The 21,933-nt window shown below is 46.3% G+C and overlaps 1 protein-coding gene across 7 annotated transcripts in view; it reads right to left on the bottom strand.

The window, feature by feature from the left end:
• Nucleotides 1-21,933, bottom strand: part of LOC132008252 (activating molecule in BECN1-regulated autophagy protein 1) — a 178,324-nt gene that overhangs the window by 13,678 nt on the left and 142,713 nt on the right. For all 7 annotated transcript variants that reach the window (XM_059386774.1, XM_059386773.1, XM_059386775.1 and 4 more), the window contains 3 exons: nucleotides 16,348-16,536; nucleotides 15,328-15,482; nucleotides 1,966-2,105 (listed from right to left, as the gene is read on the bottom strand). In XM_059386774.1, the coding sequence (XP_059242757.1) occupies nucleotides 1,966-2,105; nucleotides 15,328-15,482; nucleotides 16,348-16,536 (484 nt within the window). The remainder of the gene's footprint in view (nucleotides 1-1,965; nucleotides 2,106-15,327; nucleotides 15,483-16,347; nucleotides 16,537-21,933) is intronic.

The following is a 21,933-nucleotide window of genomic DNA, read 5'->3' on the forward strand; positions in this document are numbered from 1 at the left end:
CCAACAATTCAGGAAAAACAGCAACCCCACACAGGCAGGGCAAGCTAGCTCTCTCTCGGGCCAACACGGCCAACACAACTAGGTCTGCAATGGGCCCCTGTTCGCGGTGTCAAATGCCGGTGCCCGCTTGCTCCTGGAAAAGGCCAGAGTTCCTGCGGCTACGTTCCCCAGGCAGCCCAGGGTGGCTCCAGCCTGCTGGTGCTGGATGTTGAAGACAACATATGGGCAGAAAAGAGAGAAGAGAGGCCAAAGCCAGCTTCATGTTTGGCTGAGGTGTCCGTGACTCACAGCAAGTGCGGAGGCCGGGGTTTCAGACATATAAGCCTTTGTGGCACCACGATGAACTGGAGGTAGAGAGTCTGCCTCTGTTGGAGCAGGTCATTTTTACAAGGGAGGGGGCTGGGAGTTTGGCTGGGACAAAGGTTTAGTGGCTGGAGCTACAGACGAGACAATAATGTTGAGGAAGGATGTCTTGGAGAAACAGGAAAAGAAAGGCCTGTAACTACAGTGTTGGTTAAGAATAAAATTATAGCCCAGAATTCTGTGCCAGTTTTGGAAAAGATGCCTACCAGAGTCCTCTTACGAACTCCTAAGAGGGTGAGATAAGATAATCGGTCTCATGTGCTTTGGGAAAAAAGAAAGAGCTCAGAGCAGACTGATCCCAGGACTATGGTCAGGCCAGGGGGAGGGCAGAAACGGACAGAGCCAGTGCCGAGACTAATAGTGGCACAGTCGTCAAAGAAGCAGGCTCGGTTCTGGGAAGGCACGAGGAGCTAGTGAGAGGGGCCCTCTGGACACAGAGCCTGAGCAGAGTGTGGTAGGCAGAACCACAGTCTCAGACGGCAGCCTCTCTTGGGAGGGGCTCCAAAAATGCAGGATAGAGTGAAAGAGCTGCCCTTAGAACAGGGTTTCCTTTCTCCTGAGCCACTGACCTAGCTCAGCGGACAAGGCTCAGTCCCCTACCAGGCATGAGAACTGACCCAAATACACACCCTAGGAAAAAATCACCAGAGGCCCTATCAAAAGGCAACACAGACACTTCCAACAGCCACAGACCCTACCAGACCAGTCACGCCATGCTCTGTGATCTGCAGAACACCCCTGGAGAAGACTCCGCACCAAGTGGAGGACAGCATTAGGACGGCCTGGAGGCAGAAGTGGCATTTAGTCGGCTGGAACCCCGCAGCGGCCCAGGCAGCAATCAGCCTGATCTGCACTGACGCACAGAGCTTCACGCGCCCCACCTGGCTGGGTCTGGGAATTGATGACAGACCTGGCTGACTCCCAGGGTCTCGAGTGAAAGAACAGACCTCTGTCCTCCACAAGGGGAAGGGGTGTCATCAGGACCTACGACAGAAGTGTTCCCTCCTACCCCTTACTTCAGGATCGGATAATAGGTGTTCTGATTTAAATGGAGCTTTTCAATTTGCCTTCACTGTTATGAAGTGCAAGCAGAAAGGAAAACAGGCAGGACACAGAGCCAGGCTGCGAGATCAGTGGCCTGACAAATTAGGGCTTTAACAATACTCTATTTCCAATTTTATTTCTTAAGTTACGTCTGTGGCATTTACACAAACCCAAGACCACCTGTTGAATTTTTCTAAAAGCGTTTAGAAAAGAACCTTTGATATCTATGCTTTGCCTGCAGGGAAACTTTACTATCACTAGGGAACCGGAGAACAAGAGAAAACAAAGGAAAAAAACACTGCTTTAGATTTATGAAGACATAATAACTAAACCAGTTTTTTGAAGATTTCTGGGACGGAGAGCTAACCCTAGCAGCCCTAAGTAAAAAGGACCCTTTACAGAGTGACGCAGAGAATGAGGCAGGCTCTAGCAGAGCTTCGATTTCCCACCTACGAGACCCCATCTCACGGCCAGACCCGCGGATGATGCCAATTACTCCCATCCTCAGCCTGGATGACCCCCTCCCACCCTCACTGCCGCCCACCCTGGGCCACTCACTCTGGTCGGCAGATCACCAGGTCTCCTTTGTTGGTACCATAGGCCAGGCCAAGCCCTGGCTCGGGCAGCCAGCGGGCAGAGTTGATGCTGACATGTCTCCGCTGGTCGGCAGGCATGGGGTAAAGGACGTTGAAAACTCTCTGGGTGGGGGAGAAAGGGAAGAAAAGAGAATTCGAGGAGAAACAATTTGTTACCAAGAATAACAAAGTCCCTTCTATGGCCAGAAGCAAGTTAACCACAGATAAGAAAGAAGGTCTCTCACACATACTGGCGAACTTGGGGTAGCAGGGGGAGGCTGGGGTCCTCTTACTTTAGGAGGAAGGCTAGAACACTCTCGAGCAAGACTAGGGGCACACTTGGGCGTTTCTGCAGGAAGCTTGCTCATCATGCTCTCTTTAGTCTTTTAGCTCTTTTCATTTCATGGCTTTAAGTCAACCCCCTGGAAAGCCAGTCAGAACTCTGCTCACCAGGAAGACCTGCCCCTAACTTTCCCCTGACCAGACAAACCAGTGAGAGCCAAGCTCAACTGGGAGTCCCGTTACCATGGCAATCACAGCTCTCACAGCAATGGGGAATTGAAGGTGATAGGGGGGCGGGAGGGGGTGATAACACCAGAGAACATTCTTAATTCATCTAATTAAAAGCAATGTTAAAACTGCTATTGTTAAGGAAACCTAAAAGGTGCACTAAGATGTAGGAAGCAGGGGAGAGGGGGATCTTGAACACACAGGTACGTGATTTCGTTTTAGCTTATATAAATCACCATTAAATAGCTTGTTTCCATTTCTCCAAGGGAGAGAGTCCCCTTCAATGGTCAGCTTATTTCCAAAGCTACTATTTTCTGAGGAGGCAGCTTAGCTGCAAAAGGGGTTTGGACCGGAGGTGAAAGACGGCCTCAGATCTCTCCGGCGGCCGCGGAGCTGCACTGCATTCCAGCATTCCACAGCAACTTCAGTCAGAGACAGGGGCAGGGCCGTGGGAGAATGAAGGATGCGGACTTTCTTTCGAATTAGAAAGCCCTGGTTTGGAGTCCTGACACCTCTTTTCTAGAACAGTGACTTCTCCAGATCTCAGTTTAAAAAGACAGTACTGGAGGCACCTCCATGGCTCAGTTAAGCATTTGATCTTTTTTTTTTTTTTTTTTAAAGATTTTATTTATTTATTTGACACAGAGAGAGAGAGCACAAGTAGGCAGAGAGGCAGGCAGAGGGAGAGGGGTGAAGCAGACTCCCTCCTGAGCAGAGAGCTTGATTCGGGGCTGGATCCTAGAACCCTGAGACCATGACCTGAGCCGAAGGTAGAGGCTTAATTAACCCACAGAGCCACCCAGGCGCCCTAAGCTTTTGATTCTTGATCTCAGCTCAAGGTTATGAGTTCAAGCCCCACATTGGGCTCCATGCTAGACATGGAGCCTACTTTAAAAAAAAAAATAGGGGGGGGGAGCACGAGAGAGAGAATGCACCACCAACCAAGTAACTGGAGAGATGAAAAGACATGATGTATAGAAATGTCTGGCACAGGACAAGCTCACAGATGGTAACTGTTGCTAACATTACCAGGAACCTGCATCTTGGGGCTTCAAAAAAGGTTGTTAGGGTCTATGAAAAGGATGAAGCCAAGAATCTATAAACTGGAGTTTTATTTATTTATTTATTTAAAAAAAGATTTTATTTGTTTATTTATTTGAGAGCACACAAAAGTGAGAGAGATCACAGATGGGAGACCGAGAAGCAGACTCCCTACTGAGCAGGGAGCCTGACTTGGAACTTGATCCCAGGACCCTGGGATTGTGACCTGAGCTGAAGGCAGATGCTTAACCAACTGAGCTGCCCAGGCGCCCCTAAACTGGAGTATTAGTCAATGTTTCTCCTTTTGGCCTCTTCAGATTTTATTTATTTTTGAAAGATTTTATTTATTTGACAGAGAGAGAGAAACAGTGAGAGAGGGAACACAAACAAGGGGAATGGGAGAGGGAGAAGCAGACTTCCCGCCGAGCAGAGAGCCCAATGCAGGGCTCGATCCCAGGGTCCTGGGATCCTGACCTGAGCTGAAGGCAGATGCTTAACAACTGAGCCACTCAGGTGCCCCGCCTCTTCAGGTTTTAATCTATAAAATAAGGATGAACTACATCTGCCTTTCCCTGCCCCCTGATGGAGGAGTGGGGGGTGGGTGGAAGGAAGACCAAATGCGATGGTGGTTTAGAGAGTAATGTTCAAAAATGAATTTAGGGTGATATAGTACTTATTACTTTTCAGATTATCCTGATGAGAGATTTAAAATTAAAAGAAAAAAAGGAAAGACAGGAAGCAAAAATTGAACAAAGGGTCCACTGCCCATTCACAAGTGAAGTGATAAGCCCCGGATGTGGGAACGCTTGTTCATGTGCCCTGGGCATCTACCTGAAAGGGCCTCACCAGGACAGGCTCTAGAATAGAGCGGAGAGCAGGCAGCACGAGTTCTCAACATACTGACACATACACAGAGAATCCTGTTGTGAAGAATTTCCCAGGCTCTGTGGTGCTGAGAACTGTGCCTGGGCAGCCTGTGGCACACCACCAGAGCGGCCTGCTCTGGTCCTGAGGCTGGAGGTCTCTTAACAGATAAGGAACTGGCCCTATTTTGAGGCATGAGATTGACCCATGGCTGCTGTTTTAAGAACCTCCTGTGCCCTCCCTTTTTGACTCAACTCCAAATGTAAGAATACGCAAGAATCTTTGGTTTAACCAAGGAGACTACTAAAAAAGAGCCCAATGCGGGCGCCTGGGTGGCTCAGTGGGTTAAAGCCTCTGCCTTCGGCTCAGGTCATGGTCTCAGGGTCCTGGGATAGAGCCCCGCCTCAGGCTCTCTGCTCAGCAGGGAGCCTGCTTCCTCCTCTCTCTGCTTGCCTCTCTGCCTACTTGTGATCTCTGTCTGTCAAATAAATAAATAAAATCTTTTAATTTTTTTTAAAAGATTTTATTTATTTATTTGACAGACAGAGATCACAAGTAGGCAGAGAGGCAGGCAGAGAGAGAGAGAGAGAGGAGGAAGCAGGCTCCTCTCTGAGCAGAGAGCCCGACGCGGCACTCGATCCCAGGACCCTAAGATCATGACCTGAGCCGAAGGCAGCAGCTTAACCCACTGAGCCACCCAGGCGCCCTGTGCCAAGTTTTTTGATGGAAGTCTCAAAGAAAAGCTAACAAAACTCTTCTAGAAAAGTTCTACACCAGTAAAGAAGCAAACGAGCCTCTCACATGTCACATATTTACCTTTTAGAGTTGCTGAAGAGCAATTAACAAGTAAATACTATCAATTTGCTTCTAAGTACAAGAACTGACTTTGGAGACAAAACCCTCAAGCGACCAGCAGGACGGACAACCCAGCTCAGGTGAGACAAGGTCAGATAAATTGGGGAGGTCATTCAAGGCTGAGACCCCCAGACCTTGCTGCATAGATACTCACAACCTTCATGGCAATAGTAGTCATAAGGCACTGATTTGTCCTTGGACTATGGCAGTCCCCCGGTCCCGGACCCGTCAAGTCCTTAAACACCACTGAAAGGGAAACTCCCAAGTGCACATTAAACTAAATCCCGCTTTGTGGCAGGAAGCCAGAAAATGCCACATGAGGATCAGCGGCCTCCAGGACGCCTGATAAGCACCTGCTTGCTTATCACACTCTAATGTGGGGGTGGGAAGGAGGGAGAAGAGAGCAGAACATACAGGGGTGGGTAATGAGAGCACAGGGCATGCAGGATGGGTAGGACTCAGCTTTACATGCCTGAGAGGCCATCCAGTCTAATACTCCTGATTTCACACATGCCTGAAACTAACGGAGCCTGGAGGAATGAGAGCCTGGCCCGTTTTCAGAACCACCCAGAGATGGAGTTTCCATTCCATTCTCTGGCCGGAGCTCTCAAAGCGCCTCACTGAGGGGGGTATATCCCTCACAATTAGCCCTAGTGACAAGAAGTTTCAACAAGTTTCCCAACGCAGACAGGAGGTTTGGTAGCTCTGGCTACTCCCATACCATTGAGGGTTTCGGCCAGCAGTCTTTCCAACCCAGTGACTTGGGGAGCAGTCTCCTGACAGACACCAGTGGGGACCAGAGCTGGCTCTGTAAACTCCAGGTTCATTGGCACTGACAAGAAAGAAGATCTGAGATAGTGTTAAGGGACAGCTCTGGCCTTCTCTTAAAGGCACCCCATATTTATCTCAAGTAAAGGTTTCCTTAACACTTGTCAAGGACAAAGCTGGGTGGCCTGCCAAAAATCCCGCTCTCTGTTCTTCACCATGAAACTGTACCACCAAATTCCATGACACTGGACGAGGATTATCAGGACCTGAGGACCCTTTGTGGGGCTGGATGTAAAACCCAGCTCCTGACTCATGTTGGCAGAGTCCCGGTTTTACCTGTCTTGGCTACAGCTGCTCCCTGGTGGATAACAAATGCTGACAGCAACCCCCCTATCCCCAAGCAGACTGTTCTCATTTCTGTCTAACATCTAGGAAGGGAATTGGAATCAATATGCTAGAAGAAGGCTCAGAGGGGCCTCAGCACATCACCAGGGACTGAGTCACGTCACCAAGATCTGCATGGTTCCAAGGGAGCGAGAGAAGATAATCATTCTTCCACTTCTGGGGTCCAAGACCATCTACTGTACTCCAAAAGAAAACAGTTTCCAGATCAAAACTAAAGGGGTCTTGCTTCTTGTTCAGTGGTGGACAGGAAAAGAATGAGAGGCAACCAGAGGGCTCAGTGGGAAACCTTCTTCTCCACCCTTTTAAAATTTAGAGGAAAAATGTACTGCTGCCCTCAACAAGGTGTTTTCTTTTCGGCTGCATATCACTAAAGCTCAGACCATTAGTCCAAGCAGCAAACTGCACTGTTTAGATCAGCTCAGATAAGAAGCTGAAAGAAAAAAACGTCCGGGTTTGGGAATCTCATCATCTATAAAACTGGAATGGCTCCGAAGCCCCAAGAGGTCGAGCACACGCATCAGAGCTTCCCTGTTTTAACTAAGACCACGGAAGCTGGAGGTAGGAAGGGGACAACTGGAAACTGAGGCTGGAAGGGCCACGAGTGAAGGTGCAAGCCAAGAGGGCTGTGAGGAAGAAAGGAAATGCAAAGAGGAAAAATGCCTTCTCGGTAATGATGGAAATCAGGGAGGCCTTAAGCTTTTAGAGAGGGTTACTACAGGAAAATTAACTCTCTGGGAAGAGGGAGAAATCAATGGAAAGCAGATGCTAAGAGACAGCTGACCTTTCCATTGGAAATGGATGGCTACACATCTTGTCAGAGGCTGAGAAATGCACGCTTCCCAGAGCAGGCGGCGGGAGGCACTCTGGTCAGTCAATCTTTTCCTCCTTTCGAGCTGCTGATTTGCTTAGTTTCACGAATTACTGAAGTTTCTTCATCCCTCGGAAAATCTGATTGTTTTTCAGACATTTTAAGCTCTTTTACTGTCTCTAAGCCTTCCTTACATTCTACTTTGGAGTTTAGAACTTGTAGGACGTTGACTTTAAAGTGACCATTTAAAACTAAGAATCAGAACACCAGCTCACCTACCTTTCTCCTTTACTCAGTTGGAGTGGGAACAAATCTGCCTGAACACCCCTTGTCCAAACCCAAACTCCCCCAATGGAAAAGAGGAGAAATAGCTCTTTTTGAAACTTTTTTTTTTTTAAAGTAAGCTCTAGGCCCAACATGGGGCTTGAACTCACTCACGACCCTGAGATCACGAGTCATGTGCTCCACTGACCAAGCCAGCCAGATGCCCCTTTTTCCTTAACTCTTGGAAATGTTGTCCTCAGCTGCCATGGATAATCTGCTGCCTTAAAGTCATTTCTAGCCAACCTCCTGTGATTTTCTGAGACCTGTAAACTCTTATTCACCTACTCCTCTCAAAGAGATCCCACAGAGACAGAGGATAAGAATTTTCTATTTTAATTGGCTTGATGCTTTCCAAAAGCCATCTCAGGCCATTAGGATCAAAGGAGAGAGGTTCCTTCAGCTTAGGGAACTACTTTGGTGCTAAATGAAATACTGAGGCACTTAATGTTCCTAGAACCCCCCTACATTAAAATAATTACTTCCTCCTGTTCCCACATGTCCATACATAGCACAAGTTCTTGAACTACACTTGCCTTCACAAATGTCAAAGGAAAAGGCAAAATGAGTAGTTGTTCTAGATATCTACCTTGGACAAGAGAGTTTTCAATATATACCAACACATTCAATATGTTTTAGTTGATACTTATTTTTGGAAGAGGAGTGTTAAGGATGGTTAAACATTAAAATGCTTTGTAACTTATACTTAAAAATACATCAAAATGCTTTCACCTTCTACAAATGCAAGAATTGGTTCTCCTCTACCAATTTTGAAAAAACAAAATGCTTTGCTTTTTGCTTTTGAAACTACCTCCCGTGAATCTCTCACTGTGTCTTAGTGGTAGGACTAGCACCCTAAGAAACTGATATTGGGCGCATGGTGAAATGAGAAGGACACTCCGTATTTTCATAAGGATTATCTCCCTGATACTTTCATTCAATCACCATCACCACAACATGTGCTAAACACACTGATGGTGCTGGTGAGCAGGCGTGAGTGTTCATGCATGTGTGGGGAATACACAGTACACAAGATCCCAAAGGGACACATATTCCTGGAACAAATGCTGAGTGTCTCCTGTGTGTCCCGTGCAGTGAAGGTTGGGAAGGCAGCAGTGCAAAGACTTGTCGAGAAGCCAGTTGTGGGAGCCCCGGGGTGGCTCAGTTGGTTAAGCGTCTGCCTTCCACTCAGGTCATGATCTCAGGATCCTGGGATCGAGCCCCCTGTCGGGGCTCCCTGCTTCATGGGAAGTCTGTTTCTCCTTCTCCCTCTGCCTCTTCCCCTGCTTGTGCATTCTCTTTCTCTCTGTCTAAATAAAATCTTTAAAAAAAAGAAAGAAAAAAAGAGAAGCCGTTTGTGTGGCAAGAGAGCAGGGTCCAGGTCCATCTTATGCATGGTGCTCCCCAACCTCACAAAATACCCGGCCCATTGTAGGAACTCAATAAAATTTTGTTGAGCGTAAAGAATGACGCACAGAATAGACTGCACTCTCCTAAGAGGCCATGAGGAAAAGAAATCATTAGAGTTACCTGAGAGGATCTGTCATGGAAAAATTCACCTAAACTAATTGTAGCTCTCCTGTTATTTTTAATGTTTTATCTTGCTCCATCCCTTCTCTGACAAACTGCATCCGAGACACCCCTGAATTCTCCCCTACTCCCTCCCCTCTTTCCCACAATGTGCTGAAGAAAGGAACTTTCTGAGGATAGATGCTTTGTACCACATCTCAGAAGTCAACTTTAAGATAATTGCAGCGGAAGCAGCTTTTAATCAACTGACAGGCAGCTTTAAGAAAATTAATGAGGACAAAATCTTGGGAAGGAGTAAATCATTTCTGACAACAAAGCTGTCTCTCTTTTATCCCAATCTCCCCTTAAAGAAATAGTACCCTTCCAGGATACAAAAATAAAATATCTTTATTTTTGGTTTTTGCCACTCAAAAGGCCAGACAAGATTAAGAAAATCTCATTCTCTTAGATATCTGGAGAATACTCCAGATTGAACTAGAGTTCTAGGTCACTTTTGAAAATCAAACTTTCAGAATCTAGGGAAGTATAGATGAGCGGATTATGTCACAGGCTAAGTTCAGGGCAAGGAGGCTACAGTGAAGATTATATACTGCAGAGTGGAGCTAGGACAGGCCCAAAGAGCCTGTACATGTTAGTTACATAAGTGCTGGTCAGTGCTGACAGTGCTGGACACCCATCCTGCCCCAGGATCTAAGCTACAATTTAGTGGTGACTAATATGAACATTCTGGATTCCAAGTCTTTTCTGTGGTTCATTTTAATGAACTTATAATAATAATCAGTCATCACTGGGCTCTGTGAAGATGGCTGTATACATGACAGAAAATGGTTATAAAAAGACAGAAATACAACCGATGTTTCTTTATAATCAGGATGACTCTAAGTTATCCATTAATGGGCATCTCAGTGATGTATCCCATCAAAGGATAACAGCAGGTGGAATGTTAGAAAGGGGAACTCCAGAAGTACTCCTTCAGACAGGGAAGGGCCTAGAGCGAAAGATAAACATACTGCTTCTAACTTTTTAAGCTGAGGCGTCTCTACATTCTATAGCATGCAGGCAAGCAGGCAGGGGCTCGCAGTTAAGAGCTCAAGTCAACCGTGGACAGGTTAAGAATTTTAATCAGAAACGGAAAAAGGCCTCAGGGCATTAGTTCTTAAAAGTACTATTACTAGGATGCCAGCATGATCCAGAATGCTTTGGGCTGGAGGTATCCTCAATTTCTCAATTTCCTGGAAGTGCCTGAAAGATCTGGTTAATAAATAGGAGCCATAGAAGTAAATCAGATGAGGTTCCAGAGACAGGGTGAGAGCAAAAAGGAAAAGGACAAAGGTTACACTGACAGGGGAGATCTCACTAGAATCCCTGTGCAGTCAATGACTGGCTCTCCATCTTGACTGAGTGTGCAGCCATCAGGAGGGCCTGGTAAAACAAGGACGGCCGGGACCCGCTCCAGGATCCTCTGATTCAGCAGGTCTCACATGAGGATGAGGATCCAAATCATCTCTGATGATGCTGATGTGGTCCCAGGGGAGTATACACAGAGAACTACAGCCGGTCTGTAGAGAAAATGGTATCAAATCTCCTTTCCTTCCCTGCTGCCCAGGATCGCTTGAGAATGAGGGGGATGCGTGTCTCTAGAGCCAGGGTTCCAGAAGAAGGTGTACAACGGGGGCAGGCCGCCACTGAAAAGTAGGACTCTCAAGGTGAAGAAGTAGGGGAAGAGGGCAGTGAAGAGAAAGGGAGAGAGCGAGCAGAGAAGACGATGAGGGAGAGAAGGGAGGGAGGGAGCGAGCGGCTGGCTCTCTCCAACACCTGCTCCAAACCAGTAATCTGTCTAGGTAACAGGGGCTCCACACTTGAAGACAGTTTTACCACACAGCCACAAAGAAAAAGCTTTCAATAAAATTGACCCTTAACTATTTGAGGCTTTGCCTTAAAGAGCGCTATGCTGTTGCGCAGAGAAACGAGAGCTAAATTGCTTTCTGTCCTAGGGCTTCTCCCATCCAAGTCAAATGACGGTGTCCTCATCCATCACTTCTGCCAATAAAATAACCAGAGAGAAAAGCAAACCAGCACTAGTGAGAGTCAAGCAACCACTGCCTCCAGGCCTGCAGGGACTATGAGGTGAGGGTCCGCCTCAGTTCTTACTTAACCACGTATGTGCCCACATCCCCTACCTGTTGGGGGCGGGGATGGTCTACGCATCTGGGAAATAGAGTAGACAGCACTTTAATTCCTGTGTTGAAAGCACTAATCCTTATTCTTTCTTTCCAGCTCAAAATGCCCCAGAACCACTCCCCCAGCTGCTGACTTTTGCTCTAGGTAAAATTTACTTACACAAAAGTGGAAGAACAGTCTGCTACAGAACTATTTCTGGTGTCATTAGTAATTTTATATTTTTGTTATTATCCTTCCACTTGGTTACAACCAACGTTATTATAATGTGCAAGTTGCCACTATTTTGGAAAATTAATTGCAGTTTTCTGTTACAATATTATGCTTTCTTCCAATTAGAAAACGAAAGCAGAGAGGGCATACAGGCAGCTTAGTGTTTTGAGAATTCAGCAAAACTTCAGCTCAGCAATCTCCAAATGTCTAACTTAAAAAACCAAACAGGAAAAAAAAACAAAAAACAAAAAACAGAAATGAACCAAAAGCCCTCCCTGGCTCCAGAGCAAGGGAGTCAGACAGAAAATAAGACCCCAAGGCAGAGTGGCATCCCCAGCCTGGAAGAGGCTGGAAGGGACAGAGGGGAGGGAGAGAGAAAATATGTTCTCAGTCTTATTTTTCCAAACTTGCCAATCATTCTAAAATCAGGAAGACAGTGCCTAGCCTCAGAAGCAGAGAAGGGAAGTATCAAAAGGACGCTGGATCCTAGAAACAAGGATAAAATTAAAATGGTTCACTAAGGAGGAAGAACAGAATCCAGCATATGGTTACAGAAGGGAGAGCCCGAGAGGCCAGCAACAGCTGAGGAGAATGGGAGGTGAAGCACGGCCAGCCAACAAGCCAAGTGAGAGTCTGGTGGGAAATGGAGCCCAAAGGCCACCGTGCCCGCAGCAAGATTAGCCAAGGATCAGAGCACCACGCGTAAAACCCCAAGCAAACCTGAGACTGCGCCTCTTCCTTGCCGAGAAGGCTGAGGGCAGAAACCTCAAATGGAGAAAGCAGTCATTAAGAACAGCAGTTCTCAAACTCCAGTGCGTATCAGAATCACCTGTAAAGCCCGTTTTACAAATACAAACACCTGTGCCCCTCCCACCCCATTCTTAGGTGGCTCTTCAGGCCTCAAGTGCTGTTTCTGACAAGGACCCCATGTATTCTAACGCAGGTTGTCCCAAGAGCACAGTTTGAGAAGCACTCATCTAGAGGTCTGAAAAACCGCTTCAAACAAATGCACGGAGGCGAACCAGCAGTGGAGATGTGGGACTCATCTCCCACAGAAGAGTCTTCGTATGGGACTGGGTAAGAGATCATCTCTCGGGGAGAGAGTCACTTAGTGGGAATTAAAATCAGGTAAGTTAATGCTCTGGAGGACATTCTCCTGGGACTGACTGTTGACCCAACAAGCTCACCTCTCTGAATATTACCGTAGTGAATTCCAAGACATAAGACTAAAATGAAGGGGAATTCTGGGCAGAGAAGCTTGAGGACAGGCCCATCACCAACTAAAGCATTCCTTCGGAAGACAGAGCTTGACGTGACAAATGGAGACACCCACCTATACTTACCTGTGCAAAGAGGGAGATGCTCTACTGTCCCATTAAACCCTAGCTCCCTGCTCTCAGACAAAAAGGCACTTCTTGCCTTAAACGGTGGTACAGCACAGCTATCCAAAAAAAGCTGGTATCTCTTCCCTTCCACCAGTGACTGAATTCAGGGACATTTGCTGAATGCTTTGGTGCCTCTGGATGTAAGGGGCAACCAAGACCTGGAAAACCAGAAACCTTTCTGTAGCGCAGGGGTTTAAAGTCAGACTCGGTGGACACAGGGTAAGTAAAACCTTGCTCAGAAGCCTGGATCCTGTCTCCTGGGTGAGAGGAACACTTCCCAAATGGGAGCTTTCTAGTTACTTCAGCTCCCTAAGTGGCAGATGGTGCCTACTGAGAATCAAAAAAGCCTCTCTAGGAGGCCTGCGAAACAGCTCTTGTCACGAGGCATGCAGCAGCTGGCTAGCCGCCCTGAGCCCCTTAGCAGGACAGCAATGGATTACCACATCTCCTCAGCAGACTCCTCCAACGGCACGCCTGAGCTGCCAGCCCCATATGTACCAAAATCTTGGCTTGCGCCCTGCAGCTGTTTGTCTTCGGCCAGATGTTTCTAGCTACTTATGGGAAGGAGGAACCTTGCTAGGATGGAGGACTGGCAGGCTGCACCCAGGAGTTGGGCAGGAGCCCTGGCTTCCGGAAGAGGCTCAAGATGTCCATTAGTGTTGCCGAGATCAGATCCTGTCTCTTAATGATTATAAACAATTATTCCACAATGAGGCAGGAAGGGTTTAGAAGAACAGCTGTTAGGACCAGGATTCTAGGTAGTGAAAGGCAGACACCAGGTACCTTCACCATCCAAATCTCCGGAAGAGAAGCAAAATAAGAATAAAAATAAAATATAACTAAACCTCAATGCCCATCCTCAAATATCTAGGTAAGAAAACAGGCCCGTGAACTCCCCATGACGTCCTCTCCCAAGCACCTAACATCAGATCCTTCCAAAGTCATCTGGGATTCAAGAAGTGGGACTCTCCTGTCAGTATAATGTCAAGAGCACAGACTGCGTGTTTCTACCCTTTCAGGGGCTTGGTGGAACATGCTGTCACCTACCACTGGTTCTGCTTGTTACCACCTAGAAATGCTAAGGAGGACATTTTCTTGAGATTCTCTTCCATTCGCTCAGCTTTTCCTAAACGCCAGCTTACTTCCTAGGTACTTGGACTTCATAAACATGGCACAGACATGGTCTTCACTCTCGAGGAGCTCACAGTCCAAGAGAGGACAAGGATACGGAAACAAGTCCATGCAGTCTGGTATGACGTGTGTTAACATGAGCTCAGGGAATCCGGCAGGGTCGTGGCACAAGGAGGGAGTGATCTAGAAAGGTCCCGCAGAAGGAAAAGAGCTGCTGAAGTCAGGTTTGAGACAGAGAGGAGGGCAGGCCAGGCACTGGTGAGAAAGGCCTTCTGAAATTCAGGGTGCTTGGAAAATGACTCAGCAGAGTCAGGGAGAGGGTCCCTGTAGGAGATGGGAGGAAAAGGCTGGCGACCACCACACTAGGCTGCCCACTTTCTGTCACTTTTTATGTAACAGATCCTATTTCTTTTTCGTTAAAAGAATGCTTCCATTGCAGGCATCAAGCATCTATATGCATCGCACTAAATGAAGGGCCCTGAGGGATACACCCCTAAGGAGCTTACACTGCACCTAATTGGGCAGATTAAACATACACACCACTCAGCTAAAGAAAACACAAAACAACACATAAACAAGTGCATAAAACTATAAATGGCACAACACAATGTGCTAAGGGAATTCACAGGTTCTTAGCTTGAGACAGAGCTTAAAGACCATCTAATTAGAGAACCATTCAAATGCTCAATTCCCCTTGGCAAAAGCAAATGAGCCCCCATGGGAACTCAGAAACCAGTATGGTTGAGTCCAGAAGGCCACCAACCCCACCATACCCAGAAGGCTATTATGGCAATACAAAAGTGTCTCCACCTGAGACAAGAGAGCGTCCCAATAGGACTTTCCTCTGCTAATGAAATGGATGAAACGGTTAAGAGTTTAGCAGCTACCCAAAGGCCTCATCTTCCAACACGATTATAACTCACAGAAAAAGAACATTTCATGGTATACATATATCACTTTTTATAGCTTGCTTCCTGAAAAAAATTTTTTTTTTTTTTTTTAATAAGCATAAGTATTTCTTTGGGTCCTTCATGTATCTCCAGACTAAAGGTCTCACACTGCGGTAAGGAAGTACTTATTCAGTTTGGGCTACAACCAAAGATACTCTCAGGCCTCTGGGGAGCTCAGCTCAGATCTAGGGTGTGAGGAAGCTCCTGCCTTTTAACAGCCTAAAGCTTCTAAAAGTGAAGCCTGCTGGTCACAGATGGGCTGGACTGCACTCTTTCGTACTCCTTACAAACATGCTACCTCTAGCCCTGACTGGAAAGTCACAGCACTGTCCTTTACTACGAGTCTGGAGATGCCCTACAGTGGAGGCCTGAGCCACGGCACTCACCCTCATGGAGGTCTCGCCGCCATGGGCTTGTTGCAGCCTGAAGACCTGGGCCACCATGTGCTCTGTGGAGGGATGCAGCAGGATCCTCCTCGAGGCCAAGCCCACCATTACGTATCGGCCCATTGGGGACAGGCTCACCGAAATGGCATTGGGACCTGAGAGCCAACAGAACAGAGAGACATTTCCCAGAGTTCTTGCCATCACAAGGAAATAATGTTCCTCTCACTCTTTTTCTTTCTTTTCTTTACTTCCAATTTGCATCTTTGGTTACCCAGGGGCTCTCTCATAGGAGTGCAGAAGACAATGACAAGGCATGTCAAGTATTGAGTATAATGTATGACATACACATACAGAAGATACTTGACAAATGCTAACCATTGCCATCATAGCACCATATCTTAAAAAGCTGGCACCATACTATAAATACCACTTTGAAATCTACTATTTCCACTTCATACACAATGACCATTTTTCCACCATTAAATATTCTATAAAAGCATTTTAAAGGCCAAACGGTATTCTGCCCTGTCAGTGCACCACCATTTATTTAGGCCATTCTTCACTCTTTGACATTTTTCTCTGTGATATGTAACACTGCTGTGAACATCCCTGTATATAAATCTTGGTATTGTTTTTCTGATTATTTCCTTAGAAGTGGGATTGCTGGATCAAAGAGAACATAAATTTTAGGGACTTTCAATACACAATACCAAACTGCCTCGCAGTGTATGAGCGTGCCTGCTTCCCCAAGCTGTGACCAAGGCTCCTCCTTTATCCATGGCTGGCCCAACAGGAGCACGTTGGTGACACTATCATGGCAGGAAGGACTCTTACTCTGAGAGTACTACTGTAATACTACCAGCCAGGACTCCTGCAAAGCAATCTTCCTCTGGCCTGTGCCCCAGGAAAGCAGGGGTAGGATATGACCATTACTCCTACCTAAGCTGTGCCTCAACTAGGAATGCCCATGCCAAGGCACCAGCGTCCCTCTGTCACTAAGTTGGGCTTCCTATCCCTTACCAAATCGCTTGGTGTAGAGCATTTCACCCAGGTTATGGGGGGCCAAGGAGTACACTGCCAGGATGCCTTCATCAGGAAAGCCCCTTTGGCTGCTAGGGATGAAAGCCGCCAGGAGCTGGCCATCTGCAGAAATGTCACAGCTGGCATCATTGTAGATCTTGCAGTTCTGCACCAGCACATTCACGGAAGCTGCATCAGACAAAGAAAGAAAAGAGGGTAAGAAAGTTTGGAGTTGATGGTGTGAAAAATTCTGGGCCAAGAAATTCTGGGGCTTCTCTAAGGGCCTGAACCCTCTCTAAAAATGCTAAAGGCCGCCTTGTCAATCAAACTAAAACATCATAGAACAAGGAACACAAGAGACAGAAAAGAGACATGTCTTTTACCACCTTAATAGGAAACAACAGATACTCAACACAATCACAACCACCTGCTGAGTCTCAGCTCACACTCAGGAAACCTCATTTGAGAGAGATTAGATAAGGAAAAAGTTATTAAAAATTGTTCCTGGAGAGCCACTCAACAGCTGCTATTGTCCAAAAGACCAAAACTTAAGATGATTGAAAACGCAAAACCACTGATTCCAAGAGAAACGTGATTCAGGTAAAGCTTCCTTGGAGTGAGAGTCCTGCCACACAGCTGCTATGCAACCTTGGAGAAGGAAGTCATTTCATGAGTTTGTGTCTGATTTTCTCATTTCAGAGAAATGGAACAGTTAGAGACTTCAGTCTTCTGGACAGCCCCTTGCCAATACGAATCCCTAATGCCACAAGAGAGGCCAGACAGAAACACAGCCCAGCAGCGGCTGGATGGCTGGAACTCTTCATTTCTCACTATGCTCTAGGCCTTACCCATACCATATGCAAGCACTCAGGGGCAGCCCCAGTCTGTATTTGGCAGCTACCAAGAATTAAGCCCAGGATCCTGGGGTGCCTGGGTGGCTCAGTTGTTAAGGGTCTGCCTTCGGCTCAGGTCATGACCCCAGGGTCCTGGGATCGAGCCCCACATCGGGCTCACTGCTCGGCGGGAAGCCTGCTTCTGCTCTCCCACTCTCCCTGCTTGTGTTCCCTCTCTCACTGTCAAATAAATTAAAATCTTTAAAAAAAAAAAAAAGAAGAAGAATTAAGCCCAGGATCTGCCAGGCAGCAGGCTCTTGGCTCAACGGAGCAGGATCGGGGTGGGGGAGAGGGTGGTGGAAGAATGTGTTGGTGGGGATGGGGAGATCCTGCTCCACAGGACAGAACTAATGAGATGTTGGCCAGCACTGGCTCTGTGCCTGCATGCTTTGTTTTGGTTTTCATTCGAATCTCCAAAACCCACTGTGTAATTCCCTGCCAGGAGGATGTGGCTTACCCTTGATATGAGCCTGGGAACAGAGCGCCCAAACCATTGGCACAAGCAGAACAGCATAACACATCCAAAGGGACCAAGCTCCTCTGGGCTTTGTCTCACTTAGATCTACTTCAAATGCACATGCAAAGAAACTTTTTTGTCCTTCTCTTATTTGGAGATTACCTGGATATCCACTGTCAAACACATTATGGTAAAAAAAAAAAAAAAAAAGGAAGGAGCAGGGAGGAAAGAAGGAAAGAAAAGAAAGGAGAAGCCAAGCTCAGCTGCTCTTACCAGATTCCAGGTGATCTATTCCAGGAAGCCCAAAGGCTTGCCCTGGAAGATCAAGGGCAAGTTTCCCCAGGAAATTACTTGAAGGAAAACAAAACAAAGAATTGCTTTTCAGAGGCCTTGAGGCTTAGGCCTCAGGGACTCAGAGAGATTTCTAACACTCTATATTCATCCTCCTTTCCCTGTGTTGCTAATGAAGCCACAGAGATGACAAAATAGATCAAAAAAGACATCAGAACACATTGATTAGGCTATTGTGCCAACTCTTGGGGGCTGACACCTACAGCACCATTACACACAAAACCCGAGAAGGGACCACAAGGATGTCTCTGTTTGCTAACTAATAAAATAATGACATCCAAATATTCACTGCTATCACCATTAGGGCTCTGTACTGCTCAACTTCCAACCCACCATCTGCTCTACCCTGTGTGGCTAGATTTATCTAGTTAGCACTGAGACCGTCTGCTCCTTACTCCGGGTCCCAAGCCTGTGCCAAAAAGATGACAGTCTCTTCCTCCTTTCCTGGATTGACACATAATTCCAGTTGGGGATATATAAAAAAAGGGGTGGGGGAAGGAATAGGGAAGCATCAGGAATGAGTCCATCTTGATTTTCTAACCTTGAGGTTGGCACAACCTTCAGAAAGATAAAAAGAAACTGACAATTGAGACTATAACCACCAAACTTTAAGACAGTTTTGCATAATTACCATTTATTCCACATTTAATGTCTCAGAAAATGCATGGTGGGTATTTTATGAAAGTATGCTTTTCTGTCTCCCTGTTATATAGCTCTTACTCACGTGCATTAACACGCAACTCTGTCAAACGTACAGAAGCCTATGGTAACCCTCAAAACTCACCACCAATATAAAAAAGGCATTTAACTGCATACTGTCAGATTAATTCCTAAGTGGGGCCAGGGTGGGAAGGAGAGTACAAGTAAGGTTTTCCTTTTTCTGGAAAGCTTGGCTCTAAGCCCCTGAAACACAGGGCATATAGATAAAAAGCATTTTGTCAGCCTCTAATCCAAGCCACTGTGTTTGTGTTTACTACATTATGATGATTCCAAATCAGTGGTCACCTCCCAAAGTTCATCCCCTTCCCACCAACCCCACCCAGTTTCAAAAGCGCTCCGGGTCACTGCAGTGAGCAGACAGACAGACATGCAGATGGTAAATGCAGAGAGAATGCTGAAAATTCAGGCAGAGCTTCTCTGGCAGCAGGTTTAATTGCAGAAACCGTGCAGCTAGTGATCTAGGGTTTCACTCCTGCCCTAATGAAGGGGATGTGGCAGGCACATAGTGATCTGGTAGCTTCCTTTCTGGAGCACTGGGTGGTGTGTTTACAATTTCATTTTTATGTCAAAGTTCCAATTAGCAGCTTACATTTGCTGCTCGTTGTCTGTTAATTTCCCACGTGGAAATTGAAATGTTCAGTAACAATGGTGAGTGGTCACTGCTCCAATCCACTGTGCCACTTCTCCTCATAAGGCTGAATTTTGATGAGTTAATTTACACAGGACAAGATTTCTTAGACCTGTTACCTGTTACTAGGAAAGTAATGCACTGATGACAAGGACAACTCACTCTTTTTGGACTCAACAACTGAGTCTTTTGGACTCAACGTTAAGCGGGTAGAGAAAAAGGTGAAGTGAAATAAAGCCCAAGACACTGGGAGCCCACACACTACTAGAAATCTTTGTTCTGCCCCCTGCCTGGCCTTACCACACTGCTTTTCAAGTGTTAGCATGTATCAGAATCACCTGGAGGGCTTACTAAACTACAAAATGTTGGGTGGGAGGTTGGGTGAGCCTGGTGGTGGGTATTGTGGAGGGCACCAATTGCATGGAGCACTGGCTGTGGTGCATAAACAATGGATTCTGGAACAATGAAAATAAATTTAAAAAAGAAATAAAAAACAAACAAACCAGAATGTTGGGGTGAGGTCTGAGAACTTGCATTTCTAACGAGTTCCCAGGTGTCTCTCGTGCTGCTGGTCTGGGACCACCACACTTGACAAGTGCTGCCTTATCAAACAGTCCTCAATCCCTGAGCTGTAGATGTAGCAACCTGCCCTGCACTTAAAGGCAAAAATACATGTGGCGAAGGGTGATGGGGCAGCTCAGAATGGAAAAAAAGGTTAGGAAAGAAAGGATTTTTCAAATCAAAGCTGCTTAAGAGCTTCAGGGGGCAGCTCCAGGGGGAGAAAAAGTGATGTAGAAGACAGCAGGAAGCCATGTTCCAGACTCTGCAATGTAATCTCCTCCTAATTATAAATGATTTCCAAGTGAAAAATGCCCTAGCAGGGAATGGGAGGGGTCAGAAATAGTGATGCCTGGAGGAGCAGATGGCTCTGCCTTCCTATCAGCTCCATGAATTATAAACAAACACCTTGCATGAAGGCTGATCTGTTGTCAGCCGGCCAGATGAGGCCGAGCAAATGATCAGCAGCTACAGCACTTTTGCAAATGCATTAGATACCGATTTGGAAAACACGAAGGGGTTTGAATCAGCAGGAAAACTTCCTTTCGGCTACCTCTGAGGCCCTCAAGGTGCAGAATAAGACCTCCTACACAGCACTCCAGATGACACAAGCAGCCCTTCCCAAAGGACGGATGACTACATCCGTGGTATGGTATCTGTCTTCCACCACTCAGCTGCCGATTTCTGAAGGCTGGTGCTGGCAAGGGCACCCAATTGACCAAAGCTCTTTACCAACAAGAGTTCACTCTTAAAAACCAGAGTGAACTCAATGAACTACTTTTTCATGAAGTGGTCTTGAGATTATCTACTCTATGAGGTCTTTTCATAAACTTCTAAACTATACAGAGAGTAATTCATTAATGCTGCATCCCAACTAAGAGAAACATGTGGCAAAAATCTTTAACCTAACTCCAGAGAAAAGTTAAATACCATTCAGGTAAGTCAGATGACCAGCAACATAATGGCTGTTGGACACATGAATAAAACTCTAGACCAGTGGCTCTCAGGCACGAGCTGTGCCAAAGCCAAAGGCTACCCTTCACTGAGAGATGCATGGTGTTCAGAAACGAATCCTACAGCAGAAAAGATCCCCTACTTACTTTTCTCACAGCTGCATCTGTCAAGAGTGATGCTGCCAACTAAAACTAGACTTTATTCAGACCAACCAGCCAACAAGTTAAGAGCTAATGACAGGAAACACAGATAAAAGTGACTGGCATTCTAGAGGGTAATACCATGGAAAGGAACATCGACTATCATTGGACATATGTACCCTAAACTGGGCATATATGGAATTTGAACCATGCATGATCCAAACTAGTCCATCTGGTTGCACATGATGCTCTCTGATCAACTCCGGTTTTACGAGTCAGGATCAAAAGATGTAAGAAGAAACACAGAAGGAGGATTATAGGAAGCTGTAGCTGGAACAAGTTAAGGCCTATACAAAACATGTTAAGGACAACCAGAAAGACATCAAAGCTATGCTAGCAGCATATTCAATGCTTGTATTCTGAATATTTTGCTTTTCTATCAAGGCAAATGATCTGCGACTGGGTAGAAATGACAGAGAAGGATGGGAAGCCCATTACAAATAAGGCAACAGGGTGAGAACGACACCTTGTTCACATGAACATCACTCTCCAGAGAGGAAGACTACATACCTCAGAGTAGTAAAGACAAGGGCTGGGGGGAATTTATAGTGCTATGGCCATACTCTCAAAGGATCATGCAATTTTCTAGAAAGAGACATGATGAAAATAGCTAGCACTCACCAATCATTTACTTTATGTCAGACCCTGTTCAGAATGCCCAGTATTATTTACTAAATTCTCATAACAATTTATGAGAGGTTTGCACTATTACAATTCTCATTTTATAGAAAAGGAAAACAAGGGACGCCTGGGTGGCTCAGTTGGTTAAGCAGCTGCCTTCGGCTCAGGTCATGATCCCAGCATCCTGGGATCGAGTCCCACATC

This window comes from Mustela nigripes, unplaced genomic scaffold, assembly GCF_022355385.1.
Source record: "Mustela nigripes isolate SB6536 unplaced genomic scaffold, MUSNIG.SB6536 HiC_scaffold_76, whole genome shotgun sequence".
In the NCBI taxonomy this organism is placed as follows: Eukaryota; Metazoa; Chordata; class Mammalia; order Carnivora; family Mustelidae; genus Mustela; species Mustela nigripes.